This window comes from Podarcis gaigeae (assembly GCF_964106915.1).
Source record: "Podarcis gaigeae genome assembly, chromosome: 1".
NCBI lineage: Eukaryota > Metazoa > Chordata > Lepidosauria > Squamata > Lacertidae > Podarcis > Podarcis gaigeae.
In genome coordinates, this window is record NC_139678.1 from 83,039,603 (window position 1) to 83,056,077 (window position 16,475).

Below are 16,475 nucleotides of genomic sequence, written 5' to 3' on the forward strand. Positions count from 1 at the left end.
GATGAAATTGAACCCTTAGGAACCCCACTTTGAAGGCTCCTTGGGGCTGAAGAGCACTCCCCAAGCATCACCCTCTGGAAATGACCATTCAAGCTGGACTGGAACCACTTCAAAGTGGAGCTGCCCATCCCTAACTCAGACACCTGTTCCAGAAGTGGCTGATGGCATTGATAGCTACTGAGAGTTCAAGGAGAATTAACAGGGACACATTTCCCCTGTCTCTCTCCTGGCAGAGGTCATCATACCGGGTGGAAGCTGGCTTAAATCCTGACTGACATGTCCATCATTCATTAGTGAGATTTATATGCTGCTTAATAACAAAAAGTTATCTTTGGGTACCATCTGGTCAGAAAAACCCATCATCTTATTAGCACCAATGGTCTCTTCAGAGCATGTTTCACATCCTTGTTCCTCAGGCTATATATCAGGGGGTTAAGCATGGGCATTATAATGGTATAAAACAAAGCAATCACTTTGTCCCCGTCTCGTGAGGACTTCGACCTTGGTCGCATGTACATGAAGATGGCTGTCCCATAAAATATGGTGACAACAGTGAGGTGGGATGCACAGGTAGAGAATGCCTTGACCCTTCCTTGGGCAGTTTGTATCCGCAGCACAGCTAAGAAAATGTAGGTGTAGGAGACAATAATGAACAGGAAGGGAATGAAGACTATGATGATGCTGAAAACAAAGACAACCATTTCAGCAAGGTAAGTGTCAGTGGAAGCCAAAGACAGCACTGCTGGCACCTCACAGAAATAATGGTTCAAGATGTTAGGACCACAGAAAGGCAATTGTAAGGTGAAAATGTTAATAATCATGGAGCTCATCAAACTGCTGCACCAGCAAAAAGCAGCCAGCTGAGCACAGAGCTTCCAGTTCATAATGACTGTGTAAAGCAAAGGCTGACAGATTGCCACATACCGATCATAAGCCATGACGCCAAGCAGAAAGCACTCTGTCATGCCAAACGCCAGGGAAAAATACATCTGGATCGCACAACCCCAGAATAAGATAGTTTTCCTTCTGGTCACAAGGTTCATCAGCATCTGAGGGACATTGGTGGAGACATAATAAATGTCTAAGAAAGACAAATTGATAAGGAAGAAATACATGGGTGTATGAAGCCGAGGGTAAGTGCTGACAACTGAGATGATGATGACATTCCCAAACACTGTGAGCAGATAACAAGCCAGAAACACCACAAAGAGCACCAGCTGCACCCTTGGTTGATTGGAGAACCCCAAAAATATGAACTCGGTCACAAATGTTTTGTTGCAGCCAACCATTTTCATTCACATTTAATCTGTGAGGAGGATAAGGGAAAACAGCAGATAAGGTGAAGTGCAGAGTCAGCACCTAGTGACATATACTGTTCCTGGTCTTTGATGCTCACTGAAGAGATGAGAATGGCAACCCTTGCAAATTTCCTTGTACTCTATGGATGTTCCACTGCAGGGAGAAAAGCTTACCTTTCCATGAGAAAACCCCTACAATGCAGCTCTATGTCTTAATGATAGCATTTGAAATGGAGACAAGGAAGTAGCATTTCAATGGCGGGGTGAATGCTAAATTTATCTATCATTGATGTTCCAAGACCTCTCTTCCAATTTCTTGGCAGCTTTCTTTCTCTGCAAAAGAGACTTCCATTTTTCTGTCTCATTTGCAGGAGACTTTAGAAAGCATAAGCTTTCAGTGAGTATGTTGTTCCACTCCACCCCACCCCTGATTAAATATTTCCCCACTGCTCTGTTGCTTCCATGTTCTTCTTACTAATCTGAAAAAGTGCATTGGAGGAGCTGCACTATGGTGTCTTCCCTATTTGGAGAAGTGTAGGAAACTAGGAATCAGGTTACTGAGAGTCTCAGAATTTGGGTGTTTTTTTAGGGTTTTTTAAGGGAAGTCCTTCCTTTCATCTTTCATAATGCCCTCCCCTATTTCTTTAACAGCAGAAGAGACTTCATTTGCAAAACAGCAACAATGAATAGCTGTCAGAAGCATGGTGGACAGCTTCCCCACCACCCAGCACTTACAGGAAAGCTGAACCAAAGATTTTCAGGAAGCAGGGGCCCCCAGGAAGGCTGCAAGCCACTAGAGAGATGCTTTGTACAGTGAAAGAAAGGACAGCCATACAAACCCCCCTTGGCCATCTTGAAAGTAAGATAAGCACAACAAGCCCACACCTCAAACTTTTCTCTTCTCTTTGTTAATTTTCAAATGTAATTTATTTTCTTGTTAATTTATAGAATGCTCTGAAAATCAGAAGAAAGTGTTGGTACAATACAAGTTTCTAGGTCCTAGCCGTAAGTCAGTTGACTGCAAGAATTCATAAGTAAGGGGATGGTTAAGTGGAAAGGATGAGTAGACTGAACCTGCAAAATCCCAGACTGTAGTCCAGGAACACTTATGCAGTCATCAATATGTTAGTTTTTAAGGTACTACAATACTTTTTTGTTATTGTGCTGCAACAAACCTAACACAGCTATCCTTCTGGAAATTGTTGTATGTGGAACCAGTTCCCAGTGATTATAAAAACATAGTGCACATTGGTGACTTCCTGTTGTTATTAAAGGAACAAACTAAATAAAATTAAAACATTAACATTTTGCCCCATTTTCGCAACACAGTTAGGAAGCAGTTATATTACCTGGAGTTCTGTAACTGCCCTGCCGCTTCCCAGAAACACACTCCACACTCCACCCCCCACCCCCACCCCAAAACCCAACCCAACAAGTGCTGAGCTGAAAAGTTACTGTCAAGGACAGTACTGTCTTACTCCTCCATTATGTTACTGCAGAGGAAAAAACAGGATGGAAAGCAAAGGTTATAGAAAAGTAGGAGAAGCACTTGGGATTTGATGTCTCTGAAGAATCACCTCATATTAGTCTGTTACAGCAAACACATACAAAGAAATATTGTGACACAATAAAACAGAGGGCTTGGAATCTCTGGTTGTGGGCCAAATTAGGCCTGGTGGGGGTTCCAGTTTGGCCTGCCAGGCCGTTTTCTCCAAACCACATCCACTTGCCCCACACCTCATGTCATGTGCACAGCAGGTAGAGATGCAATAGCAGATTGGGGGCCAAAAAGTGTGCTTCCGATTGCTTCATTGCAAATGAGTCTAGTTGTCAGTGCTGATCAGTGATGATAACAACAAGCCCTCTGGTTCCTCTCTGAAATTTAGAAATACTTAAGCCGCTTCTCTTCAGAGAGAGGCGGGGTTGCACGCGGGCCTTGTACTTCCTGCCTTTCAGCGGGGGTGTGTGTGTGTGTGTATGTTTAGGCCCCCGTATCACAGGGAGCCCTGGCGTGCGTCATGACCACAGCAGGCCAATCCAGCTGGCTGGGGGGCATGGCTTGCCACATGAAAGCAGCTGCGCACTCAGGAGATCTCCCTCTCTAATCCTGGCTTCCATGGATCTCCCGCCCTCCCACCCTTTTTTCTGGTGTTCTTCACCTTGCTATGGACTTCAGTTGGTCGCCTGCTGAAGGGGCCTGGTAGGAATATTTCCATTTAGCAGATTGCCACCAGCCACTTGGTTTTCACCTACCTCATAGCAAATTGTCACAACTTTGTAAGGTTGGGTGGTTAGGCATTGGAAAAGCTTGGTTTATGGGAGGGGAGGTTGTGGCCATCACCTAACTCTGCCCTTTAAGAGTATTCCATTAAAGGAATCCGGGGGTCATGGTTCCTGTCCGAAGCCCAGGTGGTGGCTAGGGCCATGGCACAAACTTTCTGGTTACCTTGGGGGAGCTCCTGGTTGATGTACATCAGCAGGGCTCCCCCTTGTTGTTGTTGTTTAGTCGTTTAGTCGTGACCGACTCTTCGTGACCCCATGGACCAGAGCACGCCAGGCACTTTTGTCTTCCACTGCCTCTCACAGTTTAGTCAAACTCATGCTGGTAGCTTTGAGAACACTGTCCATCCATCTCATCCTCTGTCGTCCCCTTCTCCTTGTGCCCTCCATCTTTCCCAACATCAGGATCTTTTCCAGGGAGTCTTCTCTTCTCATGAGGTGGCCAAAGTATTGGAGTCTCAGCTTCACGATCTGTCCTTCCAGTGAGCACTCAGGGCTGATTTCCTTAAGAATGGATCGGTTTAATCTTCTTGCAGTCCATGGGACTCCCAAGAGTCTCCTCCAGCACCATAATTCAAAAGCATCAATTCTTCGGTGACCAGTCTTCTTTATGGTCCAGCTCTCACTTCCATACATCACTACTCGGACGACCATAGCTTTAACTATACGGACCTTTGTTGGCAAGGTGATTTCTCTGCTTTTTAAGATGCTGTCTAGGTTTGTCATTGCTTTTCTCCCAAGAAGCAGGCACCTTAATTTCATGGCTGCTGTCACCATCTGCGGTGATCATGGAGCCCAAGAAAGTGAAATCTCTCACTGCCTCCATTTCTTCCCCTTCTATTTACCAGGAGGTGATGGGACCAGTGGCCATGATCTTTGTTTTTTTGATGTTGAGCTTCAAACCATATTTTGCGCTCTCCTCTTTCACCCTCATTAAAAGGTTCTTTAACTCCTCCTCACTTTCTGCCATCAATGTTGTGTCATCTGCATATCTGAGGTTGTTGATATTTCTTCTGGCAATCTTAATTCCGGCTAGGGATTCATCCAGCCCAGCCTTTCGCATGATCCCCCTACAGGTGGTTAACCCTTGTGAGACTTCCTGCATGACAGGCAGGAGTCAGATATAGTTGGGTCCAATACCTAAAGCCAATACCACTCACATTCTGTAACTAATAAAAGTTATGGCCTTTTTTCGCCCATTAACCTACAGTAAAATACCGATGTCCACGTGTTTTATTTCATCAAAGGAGGGGGTACAGGACCTTGACGTGCAACTATAGTTTAAATAGAAATACATGTCAACATAGAGAAGCTGTGTGCCAGGTGACTTGAGTGTGTACTCATTCTGCTGCCCAGGTGCTAAGGACCTTGGGCAATTTCAAGCCCCTTTTCTCTCTTATTTTCTCTCATCTTAAAATGGGCTAGGGTTGGGGGGGCATTCAGATAGAAGACTCCATCAAATTCCCCTTGAGGGGTTGAAGTATGGAGGCCCACACCAAATTCCAAATCAGACAGACTTTATTCAGTAATGCATTACAGGACAGAATCCTAAGAATCTTCAAAGTATTTCCACTGGGATCCAATATAGACATCATTTTAGTTGTTCACCCTCTATACAATTACCTGATGCTACCCCAGCACTTTGTCATCTTTCATCCAGCCACAGTCCATGAAAGGACCACCTCAAAACATTTGCAGGAGCAAACAGGATTGAAAGCAGGATTGTGTAGCATCATGAGCACAAATCATCAGTAATGTGTGTAGAATTTGTCTTTTGGGAAGCAACCATACCTTCACCTCAGTGACTCTTGTTATGCTGCATCTTTATGATGATGCAGAACATATAATTTTACTATGCATTTTTTACCACAATTTTCCACCACACCATTTTCTACCTTCCATTTTTGATGTAAGCCTCACATAACCCAGAGTCACATAAATCTCCCATAAGTAGCTTGAGAAATAAACCCCAAAACTTTCAGTCAGTGTAATGTAGTAAGTAGAACTTAAATGATTACTAAGGCTTCAATCCTATACACGTACCTGAAAGTTTCACTGAGCTCACTTCTGCATAGCAAAGGATTGAGCTCACCTCTTAAAGTAATTTTTTTCTGGAGTGCTTTTTCTAGTTCTTTTCCCATCCTGACATAGTCCCTAATATATTATGATGCATGAAAGGAAACCATTAAAATTCTTTGGACATTTTTGTTGGCTCCAGACCAAGTTAATCACACTTAGCCCCACTAAAAATAATGTGAAAGCTTAGTCATGACCAACTTCAGCCCCATGAATACCAACGAGACATAACTGTAATTAATTTTCTCAGACTCCAACTCTCTGGGTGCAGAAAAATGTGAATCAATATAATACTCTCTTAAAATGTTTGCTTTATGTATGGCTCATCATCACTGCAATCAAAATTAAAGTAGAAAAAAATTATAATAATGTTTTTCATAAATAAAACATTTGAAAGTAAGATATTATCATTAACTCTTTTTTGTTTTGAGAATAATTGTGTGTGTGTGTGTGTGTGTGTGTGTGTTTTTAGTGAAAAATACTGGGAAATATTGTAATTATTCTAAAACTTGCATTATATTCATAGAGCCACACACATGGAAACAAGTATTACAGCTCTTAATGGAAACAAGTCTTCTTCCCTCTCTTTATTTAGTAGTATAGAATAGCTATTATCATCCTCTGTAAACATCTATAGACTCCTGCACAATATTATATTGCAGCATACGACATGGAATGTATTCCTACTCGTAATGCTTTGAACTTAGCATGTCATCACTGAAGGCTGCCCTGCTGCTTTCCCCCAGGGAATCTCAACATTTAGCGCTGAATCAGAACAAACAGCAATTGAGTTTTCCACAGGTTACTGTTTGTTCAGATTTAGCACTAAGGAGTGGGTTTTCTGGAGGACAGCGGGAGGCAAAGGCAAAATCATTTGGACCCATGCCTAGAAAGTCTGAGACAAGTGGGGAACTGCTCAGACCCGTGCTTTCTAGGCAAAGGACAAGCAGAATTGACTAGAAAGAGCACTGAGAGAAGATATTACTGGGTTAAAACTTTCTTGCTGACAACTCTTCTAAAAGCTTCCTTCACATCTTTGTTCCTAAGGCTGTATATTAGAGGGTTGAGCATAGGAATCACAACCGTGTAGAACACAGAGGCCCATTTGTCCTGATCTAATGAGTAACTGGATGTCGGTCTCAGATACATAAACATAACTGTCCCATAAAAGAGGGTGACTCCAGTGAGATGGGAAGCACATGTAGAGAAGGCCTTACGTCTGCCTTCAGCAGAGCGGATCCTCATGATGGCAGCAAAGATGAAGAGATAGGAGATAAGGATGATAAGGATGGTGCTGAACTCGATGAAGCCACAGAGGCTGAAGAGGAGGATCTCACTCATGTAGGTGTCAGAGCAAGACAATGCTAGGAGTGGGGGGATCTCACAGAAGAAATGATTGATGATATTGGAGCCACAGTAATCTAAACTGAAAGTCAGGCTAGTATGGGACACCAGGCTTATTAGACCTGCTACGTAGGAACCAATAGCCAATACCAGGCAAACCTGCTTTGACATGACTGTGGTATAATGGAGAGGACGGCAGATGGCCACATAGCGGTCATATGCCATGGCAGCCAAGACATAGCATTCAGCATCCACAAAACCTACAAAAAATGCAAACTGTGTGGCACAGCTGGAGAAGGAGATAATTTTTCGCTGGCGTAAGAAGTCAGCCAGCATGCGTGGGGCAATGGCAGTAGAGTAGCCCAGATCCACTAAGGAGAGGTGGCAAAGGAAGAAATACATGGGTGTGTGGAGTTGCTCATCTACGGTGATCAGGAGGATCATGCCCACATTTCCTACCACATCTGCCAGGTAGATGAAAAGAAAGACCACAAAGAGAGCCATTTCGAGGCGTGGATTATCTGTGAAGCCCAAGAAAATGAACTCTGTCACCTGGCTATGATTGCCCTCAGCCATTGTGGCTGAAGACAAATTGGGGATCTTGAGATCCGGAGAGAAGACAGAAGACACTACTTGAGGCAGAAGAAATGCTTTGTAGTGTAGAGCAATAGAATGGGAGAAGAGGCAGTCTGCCCTGCTGGACAGAGAAGACAGCACTCCTTCTGCAACTGGGTCCACCAATCACTTCAAGTCCCCTTAGTCAATGTTATGAAAGGAACATAAACTATCACATTTGGTGTTTCTTCCTAAAGAAAAGAAAGCAGTTATTTTATTATATGGGACCACACTATATAAAATGGAGGAAAGTACAATAATTAAACATTTTTATTCATTCGTTTCCCTGATTGGAATCAAAGCCTGCCTTAGTTAAAGCCACAGATAGAATATGCTACTTTATAAAGTCTTGACCATTACTTGCTCCATTTGTTGTTGTTGTTTAGTTGTTTAGTCATATCCGACTCTTCGTGACCCCATGGACCAGAGCACGCCAGGCACTCCTTTCTTCCACTGCCTCCCGCAGTTTGGTCAGACTCATGTTGGTAGCTCCATTTCTTACCAGATCCCAATAGAGTGAATAATTTTTTTTCATATACTTTGCATGTGGATCTAGAAAAGTGTAGCCAGAGAGTGCAGTAAAAAAGGAAACACATCCAGGGGCACATTTATGCAACTGGTGCACTTGATTGAGGATATGAAGCTTCTGCAATCTTTTCCACCATGGCAGATAGGATTAGGCTAAAGAATAGGACTTGTGGGTGAATAGCTCCTATAAGACACTCCCTCCCCTCTTTTCCTGACATAGGAGGAGTCTGGTGTTATGAGAGACCTTCAACAATTTCCCCCCAAATCACTAATCTGTGGGAGAAGGGAAGGAAGGATCTATACTCTCCTGATGTTACTCGTCTTCTGCTACCATCTCTTCTTCCTGGGAGCTAATGGATCTTCTAGTCTTCTACCCAACCTTCCCTGAGAGAACCATGAGAGCAGCACAGGGCCTGGAACCTTCCATTGTCCTACTAGTTCTCTGGGTTAAATCCATGGTCTCTGTAGCACCGTGTTTGTGTGACTTATTCCAGATTCCATTTTATATTTTGGCTCTTCAACTGAAGTGAATATTCCCTGTGCAGATCCCCCTGAGTTGTTAGCTCTGCCTGCTATAAAAGAAGATAATGACCCTGAAATCGTCCTGGTTTTGAATATGTAAACATTAAGAAGCTAAGCAAACCCCTGCTGGATTAGGCTGAAGGCCTCTTAAATTCAGCATTCTGCTCTCACAGCAGCCAACCAGATGCCTATGGAAAGTCCACAAGCAGGACATGAATGAAATAGCCCTCTCCTCACTTGTGATTCACAGCAAATAGTATTGCTGCCTCTATCAGTGAAGGTAGAACATAACCACTGTGCATAGCAGCCACTGATAGCCTTTTCTTCCATAAATTTGTCTAATCCTCTCTTAAAGCCATCCAGGTCAGTGGCCATCACTGCATCTTACTCACCAGCCATTTTAATCAGACTACCCTTGGAAGAGCACAGCATTGTGGGTTGTTAAATATTGTTGTGCCTATCTGTTGCCCATTTCTAGCAGCACAACAACAACAACCACAAGGACAACAACAAATGCTTTCAGGAGATTCTTGCTTGGCTTTCAATGTCAACTTGAGTAAGAATTCTAAGCAAGGTGGACTCTCTAGCATGGACAATGTTTGCTAGGGGATTCCTCAAGCAGAAACCCTGACTTCTTAAATTCCAAAAATTCCCTGAGCTAACTTGGGTCCACATATCTACTTATACAACCTTGAGCCCCTCCTGCTTTGAAAAACTTTATCCCACCTGAAAGTCAGATGCTCAGTCCATACTTTTGTCCTCTCCTCTGCTTCTTAGCTGTTGTAAACTGGCAAGTCAGAAAGGTGGTATTTATTTATCCAGCTCAGAGCTCCAGACGGCTGATGCAAGGATTACATGGCTCCTCAGGAAGCCATTAAAAATACTTCTCAAGGGTACCCCTTGTCACTTTCTCCCTTTCATCCTTACAGAGATAATTAAAGATGTTAATTGAAGTTCTTTCTCTTGAACCTTTCCTCAGCAACACAAATTTTGTGCTGTTATACAGAAAATTATACCTAGAATTGACTCAGTCCTCCCAATATGTCACAGCATCCTCCTCAGCCAAATGTGTGTGGTGCTTCCTTTGAAGTTCCTCTTCTGGAAGTAGAGTACCTCATAATTAAAACTGTCATGGATTCCTCCAAAGATCATTGAAATTATACTTTGAGTGGGTACTTAATGAGAAGTCACTGTTAGACATTCATGTCCCCCAGCTCAAAGAACTACAACTTCTTCCATGATTCTCTGGGGAAAGGGAATGACCACCTAAATACTTTAAGTATATGATGTTATATACCATAGCCCAGCAGCCTATTTCTTTTAAACCTAAAGTTGGAAGCTTAGTCCTATGCTGTAGTCCTCCTGTATTTCAGAATGTATCCATTGAGGGGTGAGAGACTCTGTGTTGGCCAGAAGGTAATGGCTTCTCCACCTTCTTTACCCCATCCTAAAGCCCTAGGAACCTTCATAAGGGAGCTGTTTCCAGAAGAAGAAGAAGAAGAAGAAGAAGAAGAAGAAGAAGAAGAAGAAGAAGAAGAAGAAGAAGAAGAAGAAGAAGTACTGTTAGGGGAGACACACCCTGTTTGCTATCAGGAGTTGGTTGGTTTCACCTTTGCCACCCCACCTCTAGCCTGAGGAACCTTCAGAAGGGAGTTGCTGCTGCAGGCATTATGTGTATGTGTATTCTAATGAGCTGAACAGAGTGCAAGATTATGAGTCATAGGGGTGGGAGAGTCTGTATATGAACATAACAGTGCTTAGTTTATTTTCTGGTTGCTATTTTGTTAAGTGTTCCAAATATTATTTTATAGATTATATTATTTGGTAATCATAAAATATGACTTTTGCTTTAATTGTGATGTTTAGTTTATTTTTACGTCATTGCTTGGTTGACAGTGTTTTATAGATTGTAATTGTTTCACTGATTATTTGTTAATTATACTATATGATTTATGTTGTATTTGTGATGTTCTATCATGTTATTGTTCTTAAGCCACTTTGGGATTCATTTGAATGAAAATCAACATAGAAACACCCCACACACAAACACACACATACACTTCCCACGCTGAATTGGATCAGCAGTCCATTGTGTTCAGTATTCTGCTTCAAAAGTGCCTAATTGGATGCCTCTGGAAAGTTCACAAGTGGGACATGAAGACAACAGCTTCCCTTATTATTTGTCCCTAGCAGCTGGTATTTAGTTGTATGCTGCCTCTGCATCCAAAGGCTCCATCAGGCAACATACATACACTCATATTGAAAGACATTATGACAACAGTTCTTTATTAGCCAGCCTATGTACCATTCCTTATACATTTCCTCCTTTAAATAGACTTATTTGGTATACAGTCATACCTTGGTTTTCGAACAGCTTAGTTCACAAACAACTTGGAACTCGAACACTGCAAACCCGGAAGTAGGTGTTCTGGTTTGCAAACTTTGCCTCGGAAGCTGAATGTCCCATGCAGCTTCTGCAGCTTCCAATTGGCTTCAGGATGCTCCTGCAGCCAATCGGAAGTTGCACCTTGGTTTCTGAACATTTTGGAAGCTGAACGGACTTCTAGAACGCATTCTGTTCGAAAACCAAGGTACAGCTGTATAGATAACCAGGACTTCACAGAATAACTCTGCTCTACTAGGTACACCGTGCATCCCTTTCCTCATCAATCTCTATGAACCGCCTCATAGTTATAACCAGAGTTAGTGTGAAAACATTTTCTTGCTGATGATTCTTCTAAATGCTTCCTTCACATCCTTGTTCCTCAGGCTGTAGATTAGAGGGTTTAGTGTGGGGTTCACAAGTGTGTAGAACACAGAGCCCCATTTGTCCTGATCTAATGAGTAGCTTGGTGGTGGCCTCAGATACATAAACATAACTGTCCCATAAAAGAGGGTGACCCCGGTGAGGTGGGAAGCACAGGTAGAGAAGGCTTTACGTCTGCCCTCAGCAGAGCGGATCCTCAAGATTGCAGCAAAGATGAAAAAGTAGGAGATAGGGATGACAATGACGGTGCTGAACTCGTTGACTCCACAGAAGAAGAAGAGGAAGATTTCACTGATGGAAGTGTCAGAACAAGACAACGCTATGAGTGGAGGGATCTCACAGAAGAAGTGGTTGATAACGTTGGGCCCACAGAAATCTAAGCTGAATGTGAGACTGGTGTGGGCCACCATACACATCAGACCTGCAAAGTAGCAACTAATCCCTAGTACCACACACACCTTATTTGACATGACTGAGGAGTAATGGAGAGGGGGGCAAATAGCAGCATAGCGGTCATATGCCATGGCAGCCAAGGTGTAAGATTCAGCATCCACAAATATCACAAAAACCACAAACTGAATGACACAACTGGAAAAGGAGATGACCTTACGTTGGCACAGGAAGTCAGCCAGCATGCGTGGGGCAATGGCAGTGGAGTAGCCCAGGTCCATTACTGAGAGCTGGCAGATGAAGAAGTACATGGGTGTGTGAAGCTGCTCATCCAGGAGGATCAAGAGGATCATGCCCACATTCCCAACCAAATTTGCCAGGTAGATCAACAAGAACACCACAAAGAGGATAACCTCTAGGCGTGGATCATCTGTGAAGCCTACAAAAATGAACTCTGTCACGGTGGTGTGATTGCCCTCAGACATCACTAGACAATTTCAGAACAGGAGATGAAGAGGAGAAGTGAGGAAAGGCAAAGCCTGCACTGCCAGTTCCAGAAAATAGTAACGTTGCAACCTGCTTCCGAAAAATGGAGAATTAGTCTGCATTGCCAGATACTGCTTCTTTAGCCTTCTCTATAAAACTGAGAAAATGCTTCTCAACTGATGTATGCTTAGAAAGGAACACAATCTATTAAAACTTGTGTCTTCTCTAGGGGTAAAAGTTACTCTTTCAAATAATTACAATGGCGCAGAGAATGAATGCAGTAAAAAATATAAAAACTCACTGGGTCAGAGCATCTCCAAAGCAACAACTTTCTCCCCTTTCTCTCCCTCCACCTGCTAGTGCTGGCTGAAAGAGGGGAACTGTGAAGGTGAGGTGGGTAGCGCAAGCTAGGGGGAATCAAGCAGCCATCTTACACAGACAGCCTGTCAGCTCCATGCCTGAGGCAGCCATGTTGAAAACTGGAGTGGGACACTCTTTTTGTTCAATTAGTTCATTCAGAACACTTTGCCTATCATTTGCTCTGCCTCTCTCCACCCTGGGCATGTGCCCTCCATGCCAACAAATTTCCACCAAAGGAATGCAACCCTTGGCAGTAGAAGGCTGCCATTCCCACCCTTGGATGTTTTTTGCCTGTGTGATTCAGGTAAGAAAGAGGAACAGTAAGTGCACTTCACTGACCCACTACAAGGCCACATTGTAGTGGCACTGGGTTAAACCACAGAGCCTAGGACTTGCCGATCAAAAGGTCGGCGGTTCGAATCCCCGCGACGGGGTGAGCTCCCGTTGCTTGGTCCCTGCTCCTGCCAACCTAGCAGTTCAAAAGCATGTCAAAGTGCAAGTAGATAAATAGGTACCACTCCGGCGGAAAGGTAAACGGCGTTTCCGTGTGCTGCTCTGGTTCGCCAAAAGCGGCTTAGTCATGCTGGCCACATGGTCAGATCACATGGTCTGATTTCAAGATAGTAACTCTACTTCAGTAAAAGTCACTAACATGTTCCCTCACCAATTCTGAAGTGAATATCTTCAAAAATAAGCATGATAAAGACTTGGAACAAAAATAGGGAAGCAGAGAAGGGGAGGGAGGGGGAAGTCCGAGAAGTAAGGTTATGAAAAAAAAAAAGATTTGAAATTATACATGTTTATATGTTGGTGTTTGTTTGTGTGTGTTGACTGTTTTGTTTTTATTTGTGTGGAAAATTAATAAAAAATTATTATTATTTTTTTAAAAAAGATAAAGACTTGGAACAAAATCTGCATTAAAAACAGAGGTCTGTGAAATTATTTTAATGCCATGGAGGTGAGAATACCTAACCTTCAATTAATGTACAAAGTTGAAAGTTGAGAATCATGGGGAAAATTTTCCCTTCAGGTAAAAAATATGTATCATTTAGATGGGTTTTTATTTCATCAAAATATGCTAGGAAATTATCTGAGCAACAACTTTTCCCTTGTTATGGTCCATACCATTAACTACTTATTAATCTATTTATTATTTGAGGCCTTTATATACTGCCTTTCATAAATACTGATTCCAGTTGATTTTCAATGCATTTTCAATAATCCAAACTCCACATGTACACTTTTAAGATGTATTTTGCATCATATCATTCCATAGTGTGGCAAATACTCTAAGGGTTATTTTGTTATGGGACAAAGAAAGCTCATAGGGAATAATTATAGACTGTGCTACAGAGTTCTGTATGTTGCAATTAAAAATAATAGGACTTTATCAGCAAAGAATGCCAACACTAATATCTTCCTAATAATGTCCTTTGTACACAATTATTTATTCATTTGCTTGTCTTCTCTGGGGTGCAGAATCCAGGAAATGTTTGTTTTAATAAAGACTCACAGGGCAAGCCACAAGTCATTGAAGAAGTTACTAATTAGAATCAAGATTGTTAAGTAAATGAGGATCATTTAATCCTACAAGTGAACCAAGGCCAGAGCTGTAGCTAATCAATTTACTATATTTGTCAACCTCTGTATCCTGAATATTGTCAATACATCATGTTCTGTCTACATGCCATTGCCTGTACTCTGACATCACACACATCTCCTAAATCTGTATGGAAACTGTACATCAAAGTGGCATAACACCAGTGGTTTATAGTTGTTGTTTCCGTTCATTAGTGTGGCAAAGAGAATGTAACACAGTGTTTCCCAGACTTGGGTCTCCAGCTGTTTTTGGACTACAACTCCCATCATCCCTGACCACTTGTCCTGCTAGCTGGAGACCCGAGTTTGGGAAACACTGATGTAACACTACTGGGAGAGTGAAAAGTTAATAATTGTAGGAGAGGCTATCTGCCTTCCAGAGGCAACATGGGAATACAAACACCTGGTTGGGTTATTGATAAAGTGGCTGCCAATAATTAGAAGCTATAGGCCATAATTGTGTTTATATTTAAATATTTTTAGACGGGAAAAGTTCATCATGCTGCAGTTTGTGTGGCTGCCAATAGGTGGCTATGTGAACTGCAGCATGACAACAGTGGATGGGATGAGCAAAGCGGATAGGATGACTATGTGAATGAGCAGGCCAGCAGAATGAGCAAACACACTGGCGGGCAGGCAGTCCAGGTGGGCTTTGACCTGTTCCCTGTGATGCTGCCACCCACCTGTCTGCTTCCATGATTGCACAACAGAGGGAAGCCTGGGGTCTGAACGAGCAGACGGCTTAGCTGAGTGAGTAGATGGGTGGGGTGAGTGAACAGGCAGCCTGGCAGATGGCCCAGGAAGGCCTGCAGTCCTTTACACAACCGCCATCATTGCTGCTTTCCATAGTTCACACTAATTGGTAGTTTGGTTGTTTGTTGTTTCCAAAAAATAATGTATAAGGCAGTTCTTTGCTCTCCCTGCAATGGTTTTTCTTAATTTATAAAAGTTGCCAAGTGTAAAAGCAACAAAATGGAAGTCGAACAATATAGAAAGATGAGTCTTCCTATATGAATTAATAACTTATTCTTTCATGAAATTCCTGAAGCCAACCAAGGTTATGAGATCCCCTGGAAAATGCTTTAGAATGAGAAATGACTGATTCTCAACTTCACTGGTTTTGTGGTTCTCTTGTTCTTTCTTTGTCTTCACCTTCCCTATTGCTCAATCCATTACCTGCCTTTGGACTAGCCACACTCAACCTGCTGCTAGGGGAAACCCGTCAACCAGCACCGTTTTGAAAGCAAGGGTACCTCTCTTTTTCAGTGATGTCATGGATCCCTTAGAATGAGTGCCTTCTGCACCCTTCTCCTCCATCCCATAAATAACCTTCTATATGTTATTTGTCCACAAATAAAATATAAAGAATCAATATTCATGTGGAGGGGTAAGTGGTATGAATTTTCCCTATACTTACTACCGTGGTACTTCGGCTTACAGACACTTCAGGTTACAGACACTTCAGGTTACTCTGCTAACTCTGAAGTAGTACCTTGGATTAAGAACTTTGCTTCAGGATGAGAACAGAAATCGTGCGGTGGCAGCGGGAGGCCCCATTAGCTAAAGTGGTACCTCAGGTTAAGAACAATTTCAGGTTAAGAACGGACCTTTAGAAAGAATTAAGTTCTTAACCTGAGGTACCACTGTATTCTGATACCAGTTACAATTTTGCTCCCAGGCTGAAATATTAAAACCTGAGTTATCCATAGCACAACACATGGCCTCTTGCAAAAAATATAAAGAAAGGGACCGAGGAATTGAGAAGTTTGCACTTATTTTATCTTTAAATACCCAACCTTTCTCAGGGCTTAATCAAATACAGTGGTGCCCCACAGGACGAATGCCTCGCAAGACGAAAAACCCGCTAGACGAAAGGGTTTTCCGTTTTTCGATGCACTTCGCAAGACGAATTTCCCTATGGGCTTGCTTCGCAAGACAAAAACGTCTTGTGAGTCTTGCGTTTTTTTCCACTTCCCCCCCTTTTTCTAAGTCGCTAAGCCGCTAAGCCTTTAATAGCCGCTAAGCCGCTAATAGCGCTAATCCGCTAAGCAGCTAATAGGGTTGCTTCGCAAGACGAAAAAACTGCTAGACGAAGAGACTCGCGGAACGGATTACCGGTATTTTCGTCTTGCGAGGCACCACTGTAGTCAAATTGGATTCTGGGAAACCATACAGTATCCATTCTGGTCCTCTGCTATTATTGTGGTTGC

At 42.7% G+C, this 16,475-nt stretch overlaps 2 protein-coding genes across 2 annotated transcripts; both read right to left on the bottom strand.

The window, feature by feature from the left end:
• Positions 1-359: 359 nt before the first annotated feature.
• On the bottom strand, positions 360-1,295 carry LOC310826704 (olfactory receptor 2G3-like; the record flags this gene model as incomplete). The annotated part of the gene is made up of 1 exon (XM_083701858.1): positions 360-1,295. One exon carries the CDS (start codon positions 1,293-1,295, stop codon positions 360-362), a length of 936 nt encoding a protein of 311 aa, XP_083557984.1.
• Positions 1,296-6,635: 5,340 nt separating this feature from the next.
• On the bottom strand, positions 6,636-12,305 carry LOC310851594 (olfactory receptor 5M5-like; the record flags this gene model as incomplete). Its single annotated transcript, XM_083754164.1, has 2 exons — positions 6,636-7,579; positions 11,378-12,305. 2 exons carry the CDS (start codon positions 12,303-12,305, stop codon positions 6,636-6,638), a joined length of 1,872 nt encoding a protein of 623 aa, XP_083610290.1.
• Between the last annotated feature and the right edge of the window lie 4,170 nt (positions 12,306-16,475).